The sequence below is a fragment of the Aspergillus brunneoviolaceus genome (genome assembly GCF_003184695.1).
Source record: "Aspergillus brunneoviolaceus CBS 621.78 unplaced genomic scaffold BO95scaffold_42, whole genome shotgun sequence".
NCBI lineage: Eukaryota > Fungi > Ascomycota > Eurotiomycetes > Eurotiales > Aspergillaceae > Aspergillus > Aspergillus brunneoviolaceus.
The window spans coordinates 82,212-104,272 of record NW_020290772.1 but is presented as its reverse complement, the minus strand read 5'-3'; the positions used below and the strand labels follow the sequence as shown (position 1 = coordinate 104,272).

Genomic DNA, 22,061 nt, shown 5'->3' with positions numbered 1-22,061 from the left:
TGAACTAGTTTAGGCTGCTCAGACAATCGGTTCGGAGATGAGAGCCAGCTGCAATGCATCACTAGCCTAGACCAGGACCGTGGAGGCGAGAATGAGAAGACGAATCAATTCCGCAGACACGACGGAGCACAGCCATTCCTGATTGACGAATGGTCCGGCCCGACGAGCCAGAATAAATTGAAGATGGAGAAGTGAAATTTCCCATGGTGAAGTTCACGGCTAAATTGTCGAGTGGGGTGAGGAGGAGAAGGAATGAAGAGGTGAGGAGAGGAGGAGAGGAGGAGATGAGGGGTTGTTGACAGGATAGATTAAAGCCGGGGGAATTTGCCAGGGTCTTGCCCAGTCAATTCCGCCTATCGAGAGTCTCCCTTTGCTGCAGCTTCCCTGCACTGTTCCCTACTAGTCTTTCAATTCCACTATTTCAATTACACTAATGATATTTGAGGTTGGTCGTATGAGTTATCCTGTACATGTGGGCAGAGGCTGTTTCTTCCAATTTCACTGCATACAGTGTCATGCAGAATTGAACGCTTCACTCGCCCTCCATCTCGACTGATGAACCACAACGCTAAAGTCTATTAAAACCCCTATATAGTGCAGAGGGAATGCCGATGCTATCTGAAATTATCTTCCGCCCATATATTACTCGAAAACAAAAGTATGTACTAACAAGTGGTGTGACTCAGCCACCTGAGAAACTCTCAGCCTACTACACCTGCGTGTCAGACTCGGACCCCCGCTGGGTTTGGCTGCTCGGTGCCCCGGCACTGCCGTCACCTCCTTGGTCTTCCGACAGAGGTGGATTAGCGGACCCTCTCCTCGCACCGGGTTTGTGGAGAACGCCGCCGAGCCAGGCCAGTCCTCCGCTCCACGAATCACTCAGGCTTCGAAGTCGCGAGAGCGAGGCAATATCCTGTGGTTTGGGCGTTCCAGTACCAATTTCCGATTCGAGCCCAGGAGTGGCAGCACCAGCAGTCACAGGAGCTGTAGAGAGCTCACCCGTAGAATGAAGCCGGGTGTCCGACAATGGGAACCGGGGGTTTAGACCCACTCCAGCACTTCCATCCGAATCACGGATGGGCTCAAGTGTCTCGCCATTTCTGGTCCGAGTGTATCCATCCAACACTGTCGTACTCAGCTGCTTCTTCCGACCTATCCGTCGTCCAATCTTCCGACCCTTGTTGGGGCTAATCTCACCGCGACGAAGCGACTCAGCAACCACCGCGCTGAACCCAGATGAGATCGCGGGGAGGAAAGGGCCAGGCGAGAAGTTAGATATGGAATTGCGCAGTCTCCGTGCCGGTGGGGTATGCGGGACAACAACGTTTCGGGCATTCTGCTGAGTTCCTTCAGTGGGCGTGCCTTGCGGTTCGCCGTCTTCTGCGCCAGGAGCAGGAGGGAAGCGAAGCAGGAATGGCGACTCATGTGTGGTTGATCCCGAGTGTCCAGGAGGGGTGGATGGGCGATGGCTTGAAGCCGACGTTGATCCTCGGGACTCAGCCCACGGGTTTCTTAGAAGTGAACTGGGGTGTACAGGGGATGTGGGCTCATCTAAGCGACATGATTCCGATTCCGCAATAAGAGAACCCGTCGGGGATGATGGCGCAGCAGACAAAGCTCCCCGAGGCGTGGGCAAATTATCATCCACATCCTCAAGGCCATGACTGATAAGTGACCCGGAGGGTGATTCCAGACTGCCATCCTGAAAATTGTGCACAGTTCGTCCCTGCTGATGTACTTTGCCTTGCGGAGCTAGATTCGGTGACAGATCGACATGATCGTGATAGCGCTCCCCCGCCAACAGCCCGATAGCTTCTTCCTCATCATCAGCCGAGAAAGAGGACTCCGTGTCGCTACGGACTCTTCCACTAGTGATGAAGTACACTCCCAAGAAGGTCAGAAGACAACCGCCCACGAATTTGCTGGCGCGCTTCACCGTGAAAGCTTCGAAGTCGCGATACAGAATGGCGCTGCCGATAATGACTGAAAGAGTGAAAAGAACAAACTGAGTCGGGATCACCTGGGTCGAATCGAAACGCTGCAGCGCTCGGTTGATGTATCGAATCTGCATTATTGCGCTGAAGATGAGGATGAAAACGAGGAGATAAGTGACCCGGAACGTGATAACATGCCAAAAGGTGAATGTCAATAGAGAAGAGACACCTTTGGTCGACAAGGCGGTATATCCACCTACATAGACAACATCAGTAATCATGTAAAAGAACAGTATCACAATCAAGAATACTGAACATACCGTACAATGCAACCAGCCCCACGTCGATCAAGATTGTCTTCGGCCCATACTTACGACTAGCCCACATCAGCCCGACAATCAACGCAGCCGTGAGACCCAAGTAGAGCTCAAACTCCCAGCGCGTGATCATCACCCAGATATCGTGAGGCCCGATCTTCTCCTCCGAGGACGGGGCACTAATCACAACCACCACAGCGCCCGCGATGGCGATGAGAACACCCCAAGCATCGCGTTGCCGGAATTTCTCCTTCAGCATGAAGGGCGCAATGACACAGTTCGAGATCAGCGCGACCACACCCAACGGAGACACGATAGACGCGGGCGCGAACCCGTAGGCCATGAAGTTTCCCACCTCGCCTACAGACATGAGCACGATTCCGACCCACCAGTACGGCGAGCGCAGGTAGGATTTGCGGCCACTCCGGCGGTCGCCCTCGTTTTCCGGCCGGACAGTATTGTCGGACTGCATAGAATCCCCCATGTAATCATGCACGTTGTCTTCCTCCTCGTCGTCGCGATATCGCTGGCTCCGCTCGGAACGGTTCGGCGCGTCCTCAGGTACAAAGTCAGGGGATTCGTCCCGGTAACGTCCTTGGAGAGCAGCACGGCTGCGGCCTCGACCGGATTCACCATCACCCAGATCGTGGTCATGGCCTTGGTGGGTGCGTTTCCAGTCTATCTCTTTTTGTAACTTCTCCTGTTCCCATTCCCGATCGATCCGGATGTGCGCGTAGCGTTGGATGTTGAGCGCCAGCGAAATGAGCACGTTGCCAACCAGCGCAGTCACAATTCCAATCAGGGAGGACCATTCGTGCATGCCACCCGATTCCCCATCACCGTTGCCGCCATCGTACACGGGGTTCGCAGTCGGAGAAGGTAGAAGCGGGGATGAAGAAGGTGAATGTTGGGCTAGAGCGGTGGGCGTTGGAATGGCGGAGGACAGGAGTGTGGTGAGCAGACCTGCTGCCAGGGGCGCCTCCCGCATAAGATCCATATGCGATGAGTCGCGGCGTAAGGGAGCCGGAAAGGGTGAGCGGGAATGTCGAAGAGAGTTTGAGGGGAGATAAGACAAAGCGGAGGTCCCGATTGACTTGGTTGCTTCGCCGAGGATCGTCAAATCCGAAGATGTGCAGACTCACAAAAGCTTTCTGCTGTGTGGTAGTCTTAGAATGAAGATTCAATAGCTTGGTAACGCCAGGCCAGGAATTCTAGTCACTTCACCAAAGTTGTACTGGTGATTGATTTCCTGAGCCGTCGTTCATGCTCCTGAGAACCACCGCATGCTGTATTTGGGTCCCCTAAATCTTCGTCGTCGGTCAAGCGAAGTCGCCTGTTGAACGACTTAGACGCTGCAGAGAAATCAAGAGATCCACAAGAAACGAGGAGTCCAGTATTGGAGTGATGAAAGTAAAATGTCGATCGAGCGAGCGATCGGGGAGGAGGAGTTGATTTGGGTTGGGTTTGGTTTGGTTGGAAGAGAGAGTGGATGGAAAGAAGCCGAGCGAACCGACCAGGAGTCGCGCTGGTCTAAATTAAATAATTTATCCTCCCCTTAAACCCAGACAGGATAGGATAAGACAAGACATGAGCAGTCACACGTGCAGGTGCTAGCAAAGCTACTGAGAAGATCTCAAAGGTCTTCAAACCTGTGTCCAAGCACAGCAGGCATCATTATACTTCTACTTCAGGCCATAATTCGCCTTGATTCGCAACGCGATCCGAGGAATGAGGCGCCATTTTCCTTCTCTTCTCCACTTCCTCCCTGTCGGTCCAACGTCATCAAGCATGAACTAGTTCGTCCTCGACAACAAACTCTCTGTGACTCCGAATTGACAGATCCCCAATCATCATCATCTTTACAGGGCTTTAAATAGAATGATTGCTCGCTTTTGATGAATTTCCCGTTGCACCCTCCAAACGCCATCTGTCATATGGGATATATACAAAGGTTTCACGAAGACATTACAGAAGACCGACAATTAGAGCCTGTCATGCTGATTACCTCCTTGTCCGCTTTTTCTCTGGCTTCTGTTCTTCATCATCGCTGAGCTCCCGATAGATAGGCGTGGGTTGTGTTTCCTTCCACGCCTTGGTGAAAATTGGATCCTTTTCGGCCTTGTCTGCATATTTCAACAGGGCCTCCCGAGGATCTTCGTCCCGCATCGAACTGAGAGGGATGTTATCTCGAATATGCTTCTCGTCCGGTTGCGACTTGGCAAACGGAGTCGCAGCCGGCATGTACGGTCTGCGAGGGTCCTTGGGGCGTCCTGAAGCCGTCAACCCAATGGTCGGATGGCGGGCAGACCAAGTAGACGAGCTGTAGTGAGGAACTCCGTTCGAACCCACTACAACAGAGTCTCCCGAGAGACCCTGGCTGAGATCCATAGTGAGACTAGGGTCATCATCGATGTGACGGCGCTTCGGCGCCTTGGACATAACCAAGGCCGCGCCCCTACTCGACATATTCGGGTTGTAGAGAACATGCGTCTCGGCATTGGCGGAACCGGTAAGGATCTGGTTCATCTTTTCGTGCCATAGGACAGTGATGACCGGGGATCCAGGAGTAATGGGCGTTACTAGTTCTGGCCTCAGCGTAGCAGGGTTCAAGATATGCAGGTGGCCAGTTTCGGAGCCAGTAAGCACATTCGCCGAGGAGGGTGAGAAGATGATGTTCGATGTCGAGAAGCGGGTACTAGACGGATGGGATACAGTCGTGATCGGTTTCTTGAATTTTCTCGTGTCCCAAAGCTTGATGGTGTCATCGCCACCTTTAGTGACTACCAGCCTGCCATCGGAGCTGATGTCGACGCCGCTCGTCCAGGTGTCCTTGGTATGAGCATCCCGAACCTCACCACTCGGACGGGTAAATGGCCCATCACCACCCCACATCATCAAGCTCCCATCAAGGGCAGCACCGATCAGAACATTAGGGCCTCCTTGTTTGGGCGAGCCCCACGCGACGGCTGTCATTTTGCTCCGACCAGCGGATCCAGCCATCTTGGACTTGTGCACAATCACTTCCTTTTGTGTCCTTCCTACATTAGCATCCCAGATGCGCACTGTGCTGTCCGTTCCAGCCGTCACACATAGATTCTCATCGGTCGGGCTCCATGCTCCGCTGGTGACCTCCGAAATATGGCCCTTGGTATTGTGTAGGTCCCTCAAATACATGTCACCCTTGACAAATTCAGTAACCGTCTCACCATCGCGATTCAGAATCCTCGGCTGCGCTGTAGCGGAGACAGCCATCACATAGGTCGGGGCCAGTGGGTTGAATGCGATGTAGTGTACGGAGTGTGCTTCTTGGGCGGCGGACTGCTTCTTCGCAGATGGATCGACGGACTTGAAGGCGCGTATAGTCGACGGCGTCATCGAGGCAAAATCGTGCAACTTGATCGTGCAGTCCGTGGAGCCAGTGATCAACCGCGAACCCGCCGGGTCAACGGTCAATGTAGTCACTGCCCGGTCATGGGTCTTGAGTAGCATCTCGTGGGAGACCGGAAACTCGTCCTCGTCGTCTTCTGAGTCGGAGTCGTCGGAGTCGGAATCGTCACTTCCATTGTTACTATCAGGCCTCACCTCGCGGTTCGCCGGTCCAGGAATGGTTGGCTCTCCAGGAGTGACCTCGGTGTTCGATCGCGTCTTCTCGTCATCGCTGTCGACTTTCGCAGCTACCTCGGTGCGCTTGGTGCGATCGATCTGAGTGCTCACATCGGTTTTCTTCTCCTGCCGACCGAAGCTAGTTGGAAAGAACTTTTTGAAGGCTTCCTCGTCGAATCCTTCCATTTTGGCTAGTTGAGAGAGTGTGTCGCAGGATTAAAAGCGCTGACTTCAGACGACATTCAGAGGATGTTCCAGCTCTTTTGACAGGTTTGTATGGTTTGTTCTGTTTGCCGTGGGCACACGTGATGATAAGATTGGTTCTCACTGTACTGATAACAACCAGTTCATAGACTAGAGACATGACGTGACGCTTGGTGGAGATGACTTTACCTCAGCATATGTGAAACCGTTCGAGCAGAAGATCAATGTAAAATGTATATGCATCTTACGTTGCATAAGCCAATAACTCCAAAAGGATATAGACTACGTATTATAGCTCAAGAGCTCATGAAGGAAGTTGTGGACCAAAGATCACTTGTTAGGCTGATATAGATCTACGTACAGCATCAATATTGCGCGTCTACAAGTACAAGCCCTCAACAGGGCCACCGTCCTGCTTGGTCTTCATGATGCGCTCCCTGGCGGCGCGGAAGTCGTCCATCTGCACTCTCATCCGGCGTTCTCTCAAAGCCATGAGACCGGCCTCAGTACAAATGGCCCGAATATCAGCACCAGAAAGATCATCCTTCTGGTTGATGAACTCATCCAAGTCAACGTCATCTCCCAGCGACATCTTGGAAGTGTGTAGGGTGAAAATCTTCTTCTTGGTGTTTTCTAGAATACAATTAGTACTCGAGCTCGGCTGGCAAGATAGGGGGGTCACTCACGGTCGGGGTTCTCGAAGAGAATCTTTCGGTCAATACGTCCCGGACGGATCAGAGCGGGATCCAGAGTCTCGATCTTGTTGGTGGCCATGATCACCTTGACATCACCGCGGTCGTCGAAACCATCCAGTTGGTTAAGCAACTCCAGCATGGTACGCTGGATTTCTCGCTCACCGCCGGATGTGGAGTCGTAACGCTTCGTACCAATAGCATCGATTTCATCAATAAACACAATGGATGGGGCGTGTTCAGCCGCAACCTGGAAGATCTGTCGAACCAAGCGAGGACCATCTCCAAGGTACTTCTGGATAAGCTCACTGCCAACAATACGAAGGAAAGTGGCGCTGGTCTGGTTGGCGACAGCCTTGGCCAGCAGGGTCTTTCCGGTACCGGGGGCACCGTACAGGATAACACCTTTAGGCGGTTTGATACCCATCTCCTCGTACAACTCCGGGTGGAGCAGCGGAAGTTCGACGGATTCGCGGACCTCCTGAATCTGGGTCTCAAGACCACCAATATCTGCGTAGGACTCGGTCGGTGCCTTGTCGAGCTTCATCACGGAGACGAGAGGATCGGACTCCTCAGTCAACACACCAACCACGGAGACCGACTTGTGGTGTAGAAGGATACTGGCACCCGGCTCAAGCAAGTCCTTGTCAACGAACGACATGATCGATACGTAGTACTCGGGGCCAGTAGCGCTGGAGACGATCGCGTGATCGTCGTCGATCAGCTCTTCCAGGTTGCCGACGCCCATGGGACTGCCTCTCATATCATCAACCCGGCTTCTCTCATCTGCGTTTCTGTCCGCGAGCTCGAGGTCGCTTCGGTTGGCGGTATCTAGTGCAGCCTGGGCCTTGGTCTTGCGCAGACGCTCCATGTTCTCGACGTATTCTTCTTCTAGCAGCAGGTGGTCGTGAACCCGCTGCATGCGGAGGTATCGTAGTTTACATCGTGAAGTCGGGAAGATGTCGGGGAGCTTGGAAGCCGTGCTTGGGCCTGCGGCCTTGCGCTTCTTGCGACCGAGGCGAGTGGTAGGGGGGGGAGGTGGTTCGTATCTGGGCTTATCCTTCTGTGGACGAGTAGTTTGGTAAGCTGACGTATCATGACTCTGAGCGAAAGGACAGACATACCTTCTTGTCCTTGTCATCTCTTCCATCCCCACCGGGACCTCCGCCAATGTTGGACTGCTGGTTACCCTATTTATTGGAAAGTATTAGATAGGTGACATCAAGAGGCGTCAAGAGCTGTGAGCGACAGCAAGGGTTGACAGCGTACCATAGTCCTAGAGAATTAAAGACACAGGGCGAGTATTATGTATGGAATATCACGGCCAGACTAGAGGCGGACAAAAATTCGATGTAGAGGTACTGGGGGATGGGGCGCAAGCTCGGTGGATGATGGGAGGAGGATGGAAGGCGTGAAGCTGTGATGAGATGAGCAGCAGCTGGGAAGCTGTCGTCGTCGCCATCCGTGCCGGCCTTGGCGCTGCGGCCAACAACGCATCACCGCCTCACGTGCTTTGCATTAGAGCCTGAGGGCCAAGGCCACAAGCTCTGGCCAGCGTAGGCTGCCTTGCCAGGCCACCAGGCCACCAGGCCACCAGTACGAATCTGGCAATTCGTTTGATCATCATGGATCCATGATCCATGATCCATGATCATCCATTTCCCCCGGGCCTCTTCCCTCGGCTTCCTTTTAGATACAGCAACGCGGTCGACATATCAGATTTCTTGACTCTCACTTAAACAAGAATAGACTAGCACCGTCACTATATTGGGAAAAGCTTCCCCAAATCGATTCGCAGTGCGCCATCAGGAGGTGTGTTTCCAACCAGCTTGCGAGCTTTATCGTCGGCGAGCGCTTACGCCCCACCAATACTTGCGATCCCCTCATTTTCCTCGCCAGTCCCCCGCCGATTAAGTGAGGCTGCACTGCTCCATCTTTCCTCCATCAGCGTCCATTTTTGCTTTTTCCTTTTTGCTTTTTATACCTCCGCTTCGTGTCAGCTTGGCTAGGACTTTCCTGTATAATCGTCATTACTTTATTTATACTGCTCTCAGGCTGACATAATCTGATTTTCACTTATATAGCTTGCGCTTCGTATTGTTTCCCAGGAAAGAATCCTCGTTGGCCTTTCACCCCGAAAGCTAAAGCACCTTGACTGCTTGCTCCTTTGCAACTACCTCGTTCCAATTCTCAAAACTATGGCTTCAAATCGAGCACGTCGTATCGCCAAGGAGATTGCCGACATACATGCGGACACGCACTCGCAAATCACCGCGGAGCCGGTAGGGAACGACGACGATATCACACACCTCCGCGGGACTTTCCCAGGTCCGCCGGGGACTCCGTACGAAGGTGGTACATATGCAGTGGACATCAAGATCCCCACCGACTACCCGTTCCGGCCCCCTGTGATGAAGTTCCAAACCAAGGTCTGGCACCCGAATGTCAGCAGTCAAACGGTGAGTGCTGGAGTTTCCCCCTTCCAATGCTCGTGACGAGACTTGCTCATGCCTCATTTCCCTGTTCTAGGGTGCGATATGCCTGGATACCCTATCCACCGCCTGGTCGCCCGTCCTGACCATCAAATCCGCTCTCCTCTCACTGCAGTCACTACTGAGCACGCCAGAACCGAAGGACCCGCAGGACGCGGAGGTCGCGCAGATGCTGTTGCGCCATCCCAAGGAGTTCGCCCGGAAGGCCCAGGAGTGGGCGGTCATATATGCGGGGGCGCCGAGAAAACACGCGGGAGAGGGCAGTGGCGGCGCGACGGATGAGACCCTGCGCGAGCTGGAGCTCAAGTCTAAGGCGGAGCAGGAGAAGGAGGATCTCGCCAAGTATGGACCACCGGCTCGAAATCTGCGCATATATCCTCGCTGACTGTTGCTGCACAGGTATGATGGCTACAACAAAGACCTGATCGACCGCTTCTGTAGCATGGGTTTCGACGTCGACCGCGTGGTAGCGGCGTTCAAATACTATGGCATCGATCGGATGGAGGGCGAGGATTATGAGCTGGAGGAGGCATACATGGGGGACGTCACTGCACGGCTGCTGGGTGAGCCGTAAGAAAGACCTAGACAGACCACATTCACAGACAGCTTTAGCTTTTCTTTTTCTCGGGATCAAGTGTTGAGCTTTGAGGGTTTGCTGTTTGATCGAGCGCTCTAATTTCTCGTTTGAGCTTTTTTTCATATATCCAGCTATTCATCCATTTGCGTTATTTAGCATCTGATGTTTTGAGTGATTAAGCCAATGAGACATGTGCATCGGCAAGAAGTTGGTGGGTTGAAGACTTGATTAAGTTGTTTGCCAATATAAGTAAACGTGCGTAACTCCGTGGACAAAGGATTGCTGGAAGAGCAGCGCTATCGATAAGCACGTGGATCATCAACGGATCTCCTCCGTCTCCGCCCATCTCCATCTCCAACTTTCTCCGCCGCAAAACCCCTTCACCAGCACCAACTTTACAAAAGAGCGCCCACCTCACCATTGACCTGACCCTTCACTGACCGCACCATCCAACCACAAAGCCAACCCTCCCGTTTTACAACCCGACTGCGCAACAGACACCCACCTCACGGCACGGCTTGCCAAGCCGCCATCAACGCAACCCAAAATGATCGAAGACGACTTCTACCGCACCTCCTCGCAATACCGCCTCTGGTCCTTCACCGCGGCCTCCCTCCAAGCCCAACGGGCGACCACCAACGCCGTGGCCAGCGACCGGGTGCGCGCCGCCATCCGCCGCGCGCAGGAGGCGCGCCGCTCCGCCACCTCGTCCGCGACGGGCACCCCGGTCCCCGAAGTTGAGGGCAGCACCAGCACCAGCACCAGCACCAACCACCCCGCGAAAGCCGAAGAGAAACCCATCGAATGCCTGACGCCCGAGGAAGAGCAGCAGACCGTGAGCTACTACTGCGAGCAGATCATCCAGCTAGGAGAAGCGTACAAACCGCCATTACCGACGATAGTCCGAGTAAGCCAGCCAGCCAGCCAGCCCAACCCTCTCCCCCCCTCCCAAACCCCAAAAACTAACACCCCCGAAAAAAAAAGGCAACAGCAATCCAATACCTCCGGCGCTTCTACCTGACGAACAGCCCGATGACCTACCACCCGAAACAAATCATGCCGTGCGCGCTCTTCCTCGCCACCAAGACAGACAACTACTACATGTCGCTGCGCCAGTTCGCGGACGGGGTGCCCGGCGACACGACGGCGGAGGACATCATCGCGCCGGAGTTCGTGGTGATGCAGAGCCTGCGCTTCACGTTCGACGTGCGGCACCCGTTCCGGGGGCTGGAGGGGGGGATCATGGAGCTCCAGGCCCTGGCCGCGGGGCAGGGCCAGCCCGCACCGCACCTCGCCGCCACCACGCAGACGCAAACCCCGGAATCCCTGCAAAGGGGCCTCCTCGCCCTCCCCCTTTCGTCTTCCTCAAAAAACATCACCGACCGAATCGCCCGCGCCCACCACACCACCCGCGAGATCCTCAAATCCGCCGCCCAGATCACCGACGTGTATTTCCTCTTCACGCCGGCGCAGATCTGGCTCGCCGCGCTGATGCTGGCCGACCGCGCCTTGGCCGAGTACTACCTCGACACGAAACTCGGCACCCCAGCCCCATCATCATCCGTCCAAGAAGCGGAGGCGGCGGATGGGCTGGCGGCCCTCCGACCGAAACTTCTCCGCACGCTCAACGACTGCGCCGTCATGCTGCAGGCCTACAAGCCCCTCGCCTCGGATCCGGATCAGATGAAGACCCTCCGTCGGATCATCGGGAAGAAGCTGTATCACTGCCAGAATCCCGAGAAGGTGAATTTAGGTGGCGCTGGGCAGAAGAGGATCCCTGCGGCGGCGCTCGCTTCTTCGGCTGCGGCTGCGGCTGCGGCGGCAACTCCAACAGGGGGGGTCGATTCTGGAGCGTCGGAAAGTGAGATGGAGAGGTTGGCGAAGAAGCGGAAGTTGGAGACCGCCGCGGAATCTTCCAGCGGTAGTAAGGATATTTTCGGGGGGGAGTTGGTTATGCAGAGGACGAAGGAGCGGTAAACTTAGGGTTAGTTGTATAGGATTAGGAGGTGGCGGGGAGCGGATTATAGAATTGACGGTGGATGGAACCAATACAATAATGAATGGTTTGGATAGGTAACAGATCCGATGAATTAGTATACTACGCTCCCAAGATCGGCATTCGTCTACAAGACATGAACCTGTAAACCAAATCTACAGGTGCAACTACAATCCAGAGTTCAAATAAAACAATCCATTCTCAAGGAGACACCCGTGTCCCAAAGGATGATGAACAGTCTATACGAGAATCCAATGAGAAAAGAGAAGCATCAGATTTCACCCCCTCAAACGCTCAAGTCTAAGTTAGGGGGATGAGATTGAAATGGTATGAACGACGATGATGGAAATAAACAAGGCCATCTAAGAAACACAACGTAAAGAAAGAAAAAACAAAAAACACCCAAATACTGAGCAGGTGATATCTCCAGGTGGTATTTAAGCAAAACGGGATAAACACAAATGTATCCCCCTTAAAACAAGGACCTCTCAGTCAGGATGGTTCATCTCTCCTGCTGCTGAGAAAATTGATATACTTTTTTCTCCTACTCCTTTCGGTAAAGTTTTCCCAAGTCTGCATCCTCGCGCAGACTGTTTTTCTTTCCTGTCTTGATATTTTGTTCGTTTCTGAGCATTCCATTCGTAACAGAGAAGCACCTCATGAAAAATGCTTCGGGCTTTTTAGACAGCACCCTGGTCGATCATCTTCTTGCGGAGGTAGTTCTTGTACTGCCCGATGGTACCATCCCAGCGAGTGACAGTCTTGTGCTCGCAGACCATGATGTCCTTGGCGATCTTGTCGAGGAGACGGAAATCGTGGGAGACGACCACGACACCTCCGCTGTAGGCGTTGATGGCATCGGCCAAACTGTCGATGGTGGGGATATCGAGACCGTTGGTAGGTTCGTCCAGGAGAATCATGTTGGGAGACTCAATAGCCAACAGAGCGAAAACGATACGACTCTTCTGACCCTCAGACAGAGTACCCATCAGAGCAGTCTGGGACTCACCGCTCAGACCGTAGCGGCCGAGCTGCTGGCGCCAGTACTGGTAGTCCTGGGACTTCTCGGGGAACTTGTCACGGACGAACTCCAAGGATGACTTGGTCAGGTCCAGCTGTTCAGCGGAGTGCTGGCTGTACATGCCGAGCTTCAAGTGGGTATGACGGCTGACACTACCACCGATGGGGCTGAGCTTGCCGGTCATCAGACGGAGCAGAGTGGACTTGCCGACACCGTTGGGTCCGACCAGAGCAGTACGGGAGTCCATGTCGACACCGAAGTCAAGGTGCTCGTACAGAGTGTCATCCCAGTTGCCAGAGTAGGAGAAAGAGACATCATCGAAGGACAGGACGGGAGGGGGGAGCTTCTCGACATCAGCGAAGCGGAAGCTGAAGACACGGTCAGGAATGACGGGCTGGATGAAACCGTCGGCTTCCATCTTGTCGAGAATCTTCTGACGGGACTTGGCCTGACGGACCAAGTTGGCGTAGGTACCGGCGGAGGCGATGAACTTCTTGATGTGGGCAATTTCTTCCTGCTGCTTGTGGTAGGCCTTCATCTGGTTCGTCTCCTGTTCGGCACGGGTCTTGTGGTACGAATCGTAGTTACCACCATAGTAGAGGAGCTGCTTCATGCGCATATCGATCATGTTGGTGCAGACACCGTTCAAGAAATCCATGGAGTGGGAGACCAGGATCAGGGTGCGCTCCCACTTCTTCAGGTATTCTTCCAACCACACACAGGCCTCGAGATCCAAGTGAGCAGTGGGGTCGTCCAGCAGGAGGAGAGAAGGCTTGACGAAGAGGGCCTTGGCAAGGGCCACACGCATACGCCAACCACCGGACATGTCCTTAGTCTTCTTGTGGATGGTCTGCTTGTTGAAACCAAGACCCGTCAGGATCAGGGAGGCACGGGTGTGGAAGGTCGAGGGATCCATCTTGTCCATACGCTGATGATGAAGTTAGACACATGTTGCTCGTCAAAGAATGCACAGGTACTTACGTCGTAAAGGTCCTCGAGAATAGGGCTGTCAGGGCCCTCCTTCTCCAAGATCTCCTCGGCCTGCTTCTCCATGCGGTCGAGCTGGTTCTGAGCCTCAGTAACAACCCACTCAAGGGCACCGAGGTCGGTGGGGGGAGCACCCTCGTTGAGCAGGTAAATATCAATGTGCTCAGGGATGGGAAACTCGCGAGTGGCGATGGACTTGAGAAGGGTGGACTTTCCGCAACCGTTTTCACCTAAGAGACCGTAACGGCGACTGAAGTTCAGTTCGAGGGTGGAGTCGGTGATGAGGACCTTGCCGTGGAACACCAGGGAGGCGGAAGTGATCTTGACGTCGCGGGAGGACTCCAGGGAGGAGAGGACACCAGTGGTGACACGGTCCGAGAGACCGTGCTTGTCCATCTGTGCGGTCAGCTTCTCAACCTCCTTCAGCTTCTCAGCGGAGGTGGCAGGCTGATCCTCGACGGGCAAAGGGTTTCCGTCGCCATCGAGCATGGGGGTCTCGTCACCGGGGGTCGAGGTACCCTTCTTGGACTTGAGGGTCTTTTTCTTGCCGTCATCGCCACGCTTGGCCATACGAGCAGCTTTGGAAGCAGACACCATTTTGACGGTTGTGTGGGTGTTATGGGAGGGGAGATGGGGGAAAGAGGGAAAGAGGGAAAGAGGGAAAGAAGGTAAGAAGAGGAGGCGGGAAGAAAGAGACGAAACCAGTCCGTGAAGAGGAGGAGGAAAAGGGGAAAAAAAGAACTTGACAAAGGTGGAGCACTTTCCAGCGGCGGGGTGAAAGAGAGAGCAAGAGAGAGAGGGAGGGAGAGAGAAATAGTAAGAGAGGGGCGACCGAAAGCCTTTTGAGTGGGGGGGGGGAGTGGGAATGGGAGTGGGAGGTTCCTTGGATAGCCCTTATCGATAGTAAGAGTATCAACTATAAGCACAGGCAATGCTTATTACTTTTGCCTCAAAACACAGAAAATACAGAGAGTAGATAGAGATCGAATGGGTAGTATATACGAGATTGAAGGAGCCTATCCTCTGAGTCAAAAGTAGGAACAGTAGGAACAATCGACCGAAGAACAATAAGAGGAGGATGAAGGATGCACTGGGCAGAGGATGAAAGACGAAACTGCGACCTCAATTTGAGTTGCCTCGAAAATTCCTTCAGTGGGTTTCTGCCCAGCGGCGCTGTCATTGGCCTGTCGACGTCACCGCACGGGTGCGTGGCGCGGCCTTGCCTGATTGGGCACTAATAGTCACGTGCTACAGAGCCTTATGCCCAAGGCATTTGCTGGCAATGGTCAGCAACCGCTACTGATGCCTGAGGCCGAAATCAGATCAGTGTGCTACCTTGATTAGGAAGGAAGAGCATCCGGCCCCGGGCACGGCAGCGCCCTACTAACTCCTTATCATTAAAGCAAGTTCAGCAGAATCACACCTCCGTCTAAATGCCATCCTATGTTCGCAACCACATTGCCACTATGAGTACTAGGTATCCTCTTGTACTTAGCTTGGTAATCAGAGAATTGCTGTTGGACAATCCCTCAATCACGATAAGCAGCTTACTTCCCCTTCGAAAGACAATGATATGGACAATGACATGAACTTCACTATATACAGTACATACAGACAGTGGAATGTCTCTATGCTAAGCCACCTATTTCTAATGCTAGTAGATGCACTTCATGGTAACCGTTCACTGATACTCCGCAGGACCTTCATTTCCGCTTCCGAAATCGAGAATTGATTTGGCAAGAGGATCTTGCCCGACTCAATGAGGACCTGCCTCGGTTCACCGGGGAAGACATCTTGCGTGCCGTCCGTCTCAAAGCTGGCTCGGTTGATCCGATCCCCGCTTTCGGTGTCACTCGATTTCGGGCGCGCCAGAGAGACCGGAGTCCACCAGTAAATCGGGAACCGGCGCTGGATGTTGTTGATCAACAAGGCCACAGCCTGCATCAGCACGCTTCCGAGGAACATAACGAGAATCAACGCCCAGCCCACATCGGCCGACTGCGTCACTGAAAGCAATGCGGTTGCTCCCGCGGGCGGGTGCACGGTATTCGTGAGGACCATGATACACGTGGTGATGGCACAGGCCAGAGCGCCACCGATCTGGGGCAACGATTCGGCATGGGCATTCAGGGCGAAAAGCTTGGATATCCCAATACCCACCGTGCTCGCAATGACCTGACTGATGACCGCATTTCGTGGCTGGGCAAAGGGTGATTCGATGGCCGAGAACTCCAGCACCGCAGCAGCACCCTAAGGGATGGTTAGTCTTGAAGCTTCGGTCACCGGTGTAGACCTGAGGGGGAAGACGTACAAGACTCGCCACGATGATCGGGGCATTATGGTGCTCAAAAAGGGGCACATGCATCGAAGCCTCCGCTACGATCAACACACCGCAGAACACCCCTATCAAGGTCCAGAAGGCCACAACCACATTGCCGAGAGGCTTGGGAGACGGGGTCTCTCGGTAACCAAAGAAGCGCGAGACCGGCCGAGGTAGGTATCGCCAAGGCGGGGGCGGAAGAACGGGATTTATATAGGCATCGATATCCACATGGAGACGGGAGAAGTCGATGTGTTCAAGCTTGGACGGAGGCCGAGAGGGCTGGGCAAATGTCTGCTGGACTGTCATGATGACCACCCCTGGCCAAGACAAACGCGCTTATTCCTGTGGTCGGTTAGTACCAGGTCCAGTACCACAAGTGTTGTTATGAAAAGGAGTGTTGCAAGTGGATATGAACCTGAAGAACGAACCCGGACAGGCGGGTGCTTGTGTATGCCAGCTCAGTCATGAGACTGCGGATGGAGAGCAACTTGCCCACTGACACAGAAAAAAGAGATGACAGACAGGCAGATACTCCATCCTGCCGAGAAGCTGGCCTGATGGGTCCAAATCAGGGGGTACAAGGGGGGGGGAGGTGAGAATACTTGCCTGGCCTACGTGGTGAGCAGCAACGAAGTATAAGCGGGCGAGCCCATTGAAACCGCCGTGCATCAAGTGGACACCGCAAATTGGAGTCGCTGGGTCTGTGGAGGGAATCCTGAGCCCATATTAATAGTAGGCATCAGAGCTGGAAGAGACCGGGAGAAGGGAGAACACGCAAGAACAAGAAGATCTTTCGCACGCATCTTGGGCTGGCCATCAGCATCTCCGCGGAGGAGAGGTATTCGGCTATGGTAGCAGAGCAGTCATGGAGGCGGAATTGCAGTGCCAACTGGAACTGACCCAAGTGACTGAACTGAATGGAGTTTGGAAGTTCAAGGTTCCTGGTCTGTCCTTCCACTCACAGCGTTTGAGTTGGGTAATGGAAACTCCGGGTAGGGTTTAGCGTCGGGGACGGTGGGAGATGAGGTCAGCCGGTGGGTTTCTTACCACAGATTACCATTCTTTACCATTATTTACCGTATTTCCCCCATCATCCAGCCGAGTCGCCCGTATTGCCATTCCGCCGCCCTTCCCGCAAAAGCAGGGCTGTCGATCAATCCGGGGTAGAGGAGCAAGATCGAGGAAGTTCCTCATGACACCGACGCTCAATACAGCCATCATGCTGACAGGGGTCTAGACTGTCGTAGTGGAACCGTAGGAGGAGGTTCGTGCCTTGGATAGTGTAACGCGCTCTGTGTACACCCCACCACTAGTGAGTTCTTCTTTCATACTCGTGCAATTTAAGGTGCATATACATGCAAGTACAGTACTTGAGAGTACTGAGCAGCCCGTGTGAAATTCAATTCTCATCCTGTCATTATATCATAATCTCTAAGTACTCATATACACAAACACACTACCCACCACCTAGAAGTCCAGCGTCTTGCCAAGCTTGGAGCTCTCCTGGGCCAACTCGATCAAGCGGATAACCTCGCTGGCTTCGGCTCCACTAGCCGGGAGATCGGACTCGCCGGCAAGAGCTCGCGCCAACTTTCTATAGTACTCGGTCCAGGTCGGGGGCTCGACGGTAGGGAAGACCTCTCTGGTAGGCTTTCCGTCCTGAATAGTGGTGAGAGTGCCTGATCGCGGACATATGTTAGAACGGTGTTGGAAGAGTATGTCAGTGTGCATCATCGACGTACCATATCTGTCACTGGGCTCGCGGCCGTATCCGTTGTCACCGGCACTCAGTCCGGCCTTGATGTGCTCTTCCTGGATATCGAGATGGAACTAATCGTCTGAAGTCAGCAAAACGCAGCTCCCCATATTTCGCGGAGTCAGATCTGAGGGGACGGACCTTCCTGTAGCTACCCTTGTCTCCGCGGACCCAGAAGCGCAACTGCTCGACTTCGGGACTGACAACTGCAGCCTTGGCCGTGACCAGAGGACCGTTCTTGTAGTGAAGCAGGACGGTGAAGGAGTCCTCGTAACCGGAAGAGTTCACCTCGCGCTGGGAGCCGAGGAAGCCCGTCACGCGCTCGGGCTTGCCGAGCAGGTGAACGGCCTGATCCAGGAGGTGAGAGCCCAAGTCGTAGATGGCGCTACCACCGGGGACAACTTTGTTCTTCCACTTCGAAGCATCTGCAGAAGGCTCTTCGGGGCGGTGGCGATCGAAGTGAGTCTCGAATTCAACGACGCGGCCCAGGGAGCCGCTCTTGACCAACTTGGACACAGTCTGGAAATCGGCGTCGTAGCGACGGTCTAACCACACACACACCCATCAGCAAAACCAAACCTCACAAAATTCAAATTATAGGTAGGAGGTGACTTAGAAATACTGACTCTGGTATACGGCCAGGTGCTTGTTCTGCTTCTTGGCCAGGGCAACGAGTTCTTGAGCTTCCTTGGAAGTGGGGGTAAAAGGCTTCTCGACGACGACTGCAGCAACAATTAGCATCAGTACAGTTTCTTATGCACTTGTAAAACAAAAAGAAAGAAAGGACCTACCGTGCTTTCCGTGCTCGAGGGCCAGCTTGGTCAACTCGAAATGCGTTTCGGGAACGGTAGTGATGACAACCAGGTCGACACCCTCGTCCTTGACTAGCTCTTCGGTGCTACGGTAAGACTTGATGCCGGGGAAGTCCTTCTCCGCATCGTCCTCCGGCTTGGGATTGCGCTGCACAATAGCAGAGATCTTGAACTGAGGAACTTCCTTGATGAAAGGAATGTGGAAGACTTTGGCGCTCAGGCCGTATCCCACAATTCCGACGTTCCAGGTTTTCGAAGACATGATGGGGGGTGGTTATCGTGGGGGTGATGGTTTTGTGAGAGACGAGGGGCAGAGAGATGAGGGGGACAATTGAAGAGGCTAGAGATTAAAGATTTCCGAGGAGGATTGCTCAGTTATATACGACGTAAACAAGGCCCACTTCGACTATGCCTTTGAAGTTCTGAACAGTGATTACACAATCTCCAGCGTGGTGGGGGGGGGGGAAGGGAAGAAATTGGACTCAGTCATCAACTAGTGCGGGGGAAGGTCCTGGCGACGGCAACCACTGGGCCGGGCGGGGCAATGCGGCAAAGGCCGATGCAGCAGCAGCAAGACACTCGGAATTCATTTCAGTGCTGTTGCCGATGATGACACCATCGGCTCAGTCCGGACCGTGTCTCACCTGCTGGGCCTGTAGGACTTCACACTTTACAACGGAAAACCACGGCCGGGTCTTTTCAGCCTGCACTTGATTGATTGATGCGCTGTCGCCTGCTACAGTTGCCCTGTCAGGCCAACTAGTGAACATACCTAATCCATAGAGTATTCCATCATCTTCCTTCAATTCGATCTAGAGGCAGCCATGTTGGTATATGTCTGTGGTTCTGTTTGTTGTGCCGCGATATGGAACAACTTTAGGCCCTAAATTAAGTCAATGGTGGGCTATGTAAGCTATCTAGTAGATTCCGCCGGAACCGACAGTAAACGGAAAGGTGGAGAAACTTCGGATGCCCCGAGTTGTACTCCGGAGTAAGTTACTGTACTACGTATCCTCGAACTGTTCACAAGAAAGCCTTTGTTTGGTATTTAATGAACTAGCTGGCAGAGAAGGGTCAGCGGCCGACTGTGACTCTAGACTTCGGCCTCATTCATGAAAAGGTCGAGTAATGGTAGGTCCGAAGACCCCTTGCACCAAAATTGGTTAAGGCTAGTGAGCCATCCAGCTTAGCAGCCTCTTTCCCTTCCTTCTCTCAACCAGTGTACACAGATTCCCCGAAAAACACACCTCCCTTCTACTACTCTTGTACCCCCACACATCGGGTGACCTCGATGGCGTCCTAAAGCACACAAGTCGCGTCAGAAAACTCATCTGCCGTTTCATTGCGTCACAGAATCCGACTTACCCTGGTGGTTTCCGGCTTCACGAGTTTGCTCTCGTAGATGAGGTTCGGGTTGCCGATTATGTCGAATTGAGGAGTCGCATCTGCGCCGAGGAAGGACTGCACGGTCCTATCCGGAATGCCCTCTCTGTTGTACGTCCGTTCAGGGCCCTTCTTGGCCGCTTCGCGCTTCTGCTCCACCGTACTGCGGACATATTCCAAATATGGCGGGTTGCCGGGGTACAGCACGTTGTCCGCGATCACGACCGAGACCTCGGGCACGATCTTCCCCAGCTGCTCGCAAAGCTTCAAGTCGGTGGTGTAGGCAGGCTTGTAGTGGTCAATGAACAGAACCTCCACCTGCTTGACCTCCCCACTGTCGAATAGCTTGTGCAGGGACAGATCACTGCGACCGACTATGATGCGCACAAAGTCGCGCAGACCAGCAAGATCCAGTAGCATGTTCGCAATGGCGGCATACTCTGGGTTCAGTTCGAGACTATAGTATCGCTTTCCACCGGCCCGGCGCACGGCATCGCCGAATAGGATGGCAGAGTACCCGACATAGCCACCGAGCTCAATCATGACCTCGGGCTTGCGCTCGGCGATAATTTCTGTGATAAACTTGCCCTTGTCCGGGCCGATGTTCATGAAGTGATATGTCTGCGCGAACTCGTCGATAAGATCTAGGACTTTCTGGGGATTGCCCTGGATCTCGTCTCGGTTGGGCTGATCGTAGATGAAGTGCAGCAACTTGAACTCCCGACCATCCTCGCGCTACAATGAAGCTCGGAGTGAGTTCACACGACATCTCAAAGGGCCTCAAAGCCTTGGACAGCGGACTTACTGATCGGTCCCCGGGACGAGGATGAAGCGGCGCTACGTAGGTGTTGTCACTCATGGTCAGTGATGGATGTCGCGAGGTTGACAGAAATCTGATCAATGGATATTTTGCGATAGTAGCAAGATTAGGCTGCAAGCTTGGAGATCCAAAGCGAGGGTATCCAGCGAATTTAATGGCACGAGAACCCCCGCGCCTTATCGCATTCGGGATTAGGCTCGGTCTTATTCTCGACATTTTGTATGGAAGAAGATAAATCCGACAACGTCACAGCCAGCTGAAAGCTCGGGGGACGATAAGGACCACGTAAACCTCAAGAATGAGCCTTTTAAGGAGGATATGACAACATGGGCGACTCACTAGGGGCGAAAGTCCCCCCACTATGATGCCGTCCCAAGTGCCGCTCACTCGGAGATGCTTACTCGATCGGTGCCCCTCATGGCTCGCGGATCCCGGACACCCCGAGGCAGCGTGAGAGATTGATAAGCAAGTCGGAAATGCATTTCCTCACTGTGACTCAGTGCTCACTGATAGTCGGGAAGTTTTCAACACGAGAGGGATCAATGTTGTTTGACTTATTTGGCTTGGGTGTGCTTTTCCCCCCAGAAGCGCAAGTCACTGGAATTGAACCCATCGACACCTGCCGTCGGGGTAGGATAAAAAGTAGACAAGGCGAAAGCGGTGAGTGCTTGCATCGAAGCGCCTAGCACGGAGTATCAAAGCTGCAGTGGTGCTGTGTCAGGCTTTACTGTACTTTTCGTACTGTGCCTGAAGTAGCAGCCACCTACACCTTATTAGTGCTTCTAGTGTTGATTGCGTTGCTCCACCCTGAAGTGATCGGATAACCGAGACGAACTATCGATCGAGTATCATTACTGGCACTAGTTCAAAGACCTCACTATGCGCGAGAAAATAAAGGTTCTAGACTCTTACATTCGAATGACTTGAGGAATGGGTCATGCACATTCCTTTGCCTTGAATTTGGCTGCAGGTAGCCATGTTTCGGCTTATGAGGCAGGGTGGCCTCAATCTGCTTCCCGCCGCATATACTTTGCACGGGCTGGTGCTTCAGCCTGCAGTGATTGTCTCAATTGAAGGCAGTTACATTTCACCTCCACGCCTTGTCGCATGTCTGTCTCCTCCTCTCAATCTATGCGATCCTTGA

At 53.6% G+C, this 22,061-nt stretch overlaps 8 protein-coding genes across 8 annotated transcripts; 2 read left to right on the top strand and 6 right to left on the bottom strand.

Moving 5' to 3' along the window:
* Positions 1 to 413: 413 nt before the first annotated feature.
* Positions 414 to 3,740, bottom strand: BO95DRAFT_443873 (DUF803 domain membrane protein). The gene is made up of 2 exons (XM_025586751.1): positions 2,255 to 3,740; positions 414 to 2,190 (listed from the first exon to the last, which is right to left on the bottom strand). The coding sequence occupies exons 1-2, from the start codon at positions 3,246 to 3,248 to the stop codon at positions 710 to 712; spliced, it is 2,475 nt and encodes an 824-aa protein (XP_025441206.1). The 5' UTR covers positions 3,249 to 3,740; the 3' UTR covers positions 414 to 709.
* A 512-nt stretch (positions 3,741 to 4,252) lies between these two features.
* On the bottom strand, positions 4,253 to 7,672 carry BO95DRAFT_453991 (26S protease regulatory subunit 4; the record flags this gene model as incomplete). The annotated part of the gene is made up of 3 exons (XM_025588242.1): positions 4,253 to 6,045; positions 6,467 to 6,637; positions 6,745 to 7,672. 3 exons carry the CDS (start codon positions 7,670 to 7,672, stop codon positions 4,253 to 4,255), a joined length of 2,892 nt encoding a protein of 963 aa, XP_025441205.1.
* An 860-nt stretch (positions 7,673 to 8,532) lies between these two features.
* Positions 8,533 to 10,035, top strand: BO95DRAFT_391414 (E2 ubiquitin-conjugating protein UBC1). Its single transcript, XM_025583625.1, has 3 exons — positions 8,533 to 9,209; positions 9,280 to 9,584; positions 9,642 to 10,035. The coding sequence occupies exons 1-3, from the start codon at positions 8,949 to 8,951 to the stop codon at positions 9,814 to 9,816; spliced, it is 741 nt and encodes a 246-aa protein (XP_025441204.1). The 5' UTR covers positions 8,533 to 8,948; the 3' UTR covers positions 9,817 to 10,035.
* Positions 10,036 to 10,184: 149 nt separating this feature from the next.
* BO95DRAFT_474260 (TFIIH complex kinase subunit CCL1) lies at positions 10,185 to 11,878 on the top strand. The gene is made up of 2 exons (XM_025589789.1): positions 10,185 to 10,726; positions 10,804 to 11,878. Exons 1-2 carry the CDS (start codon positions 10,367 to 10,369, stop codon positions 11,794 to 11,796), a joined length of 1,353 nt encoding a protein of 450 aa, XP_025441203.1. The 5' UTR covers positions 10,185 to 10,366; the 3' UTR covers positions 11,797 to 11,878.
* Positions 11,879 to 11,995: 117 nt separating this feature from the next.
* BO95DRAFT_443868 (ATP-binding cassette family ATPase ARB1) lies at positions 11,996 to 14,911 on the bottom strand. Its single transcript, XM_025586750.1, has 2 exons — positions 13,818 to 14,911; positions 11,996 to 13,764 (listed from the first exon to the last, which is right to left on the bottom strand). Exons 1-2 carry the CDS (start codon positions 14,418 to 14,420, stop codon positions 12,496 to 12,498), a joined length of 1,872 nt encoding a protein of 623 aa, XP_025441202.1. The 5' UTR covers positions 14,421 to 14,911; the 3' UTR covers positions 11,996 to 12,495.
* A 540-nt stretch (positions 14,912 to 15,451) lies between these two features.
* On the bottom strand, positions 15,452 to 16,901 carry BO95DRAFT_167774 (HPP family protein). The gene is made up of 3 exons (XM_025580776.1): positions 16,762 to 16,901; positions 16,135 to 16,488; positions 15,452 to 16,073 (listed from the first exon to the last, which is right to left on the bottom strand). The coding sequence occupies exons 2-3, from the start codon at positions 16,450 to 16,452 to the stop codon at positions 15,492 to 15,494; spliced, it is 900 nt and encodes a 299-aa protein (XP_025441201.1). The 5' UTR covers positions 16,453 to 16,488; positions 16,762 to 16,901; the 3' UTR covers positions 15,452 to 15,491.
* Positions 16,902 to 17,533: 632 nt separating this feature from the next.
* BO95DRAFT_443865 (putative NAD binding Rossmann fold oxidoreductase) lies at positions 17,534 to 19,166 on the bottom strand. Its single transcript, XM_025586749.1, has 5 exons — positions 18,694 to 19,166; positions 18,529 to 18,624; positions 18,044 to 18,447; positions 17,889 to 17,976; positions 17,534 to 17,825 (listed from the first exon to the last, which is right to left on the bottom strand). Exons 1-5 carry the CDS (start codon positions 18,974 to 18,976, stop codon positions 17,614 to 17,616), a joined length of 1,083 nt encoding a protein of 360 aa, XP_025441200.1. The 5' UTR covers positions 18,977 to 19,166; the 3' UTR covers positions 17,534 to 17,613.
* A 724-nt stretch (positions 19,167 to 19,890) lies between these two features.
* BO95DRAFT_443864 (O-methyltransferase) lies at positions 19,891 to 21,082 on the bottom strand. Its single transcript, XM_025586748.1, has one exon. It carries the CDS (start codon positions 20,704 to 20,706, stop codon positions 20,062 to 20,064), a length of 645 nt encoding a protein of 214 aa, XP_025441199.1. The 5' UTR covers positions 20,707 to 21,082; the 3' UTR covers positions 19,891 to 20,061.
* Between the last annotated feature and the right edge of the window lie 979 nt (positions 21,083 to 22,061).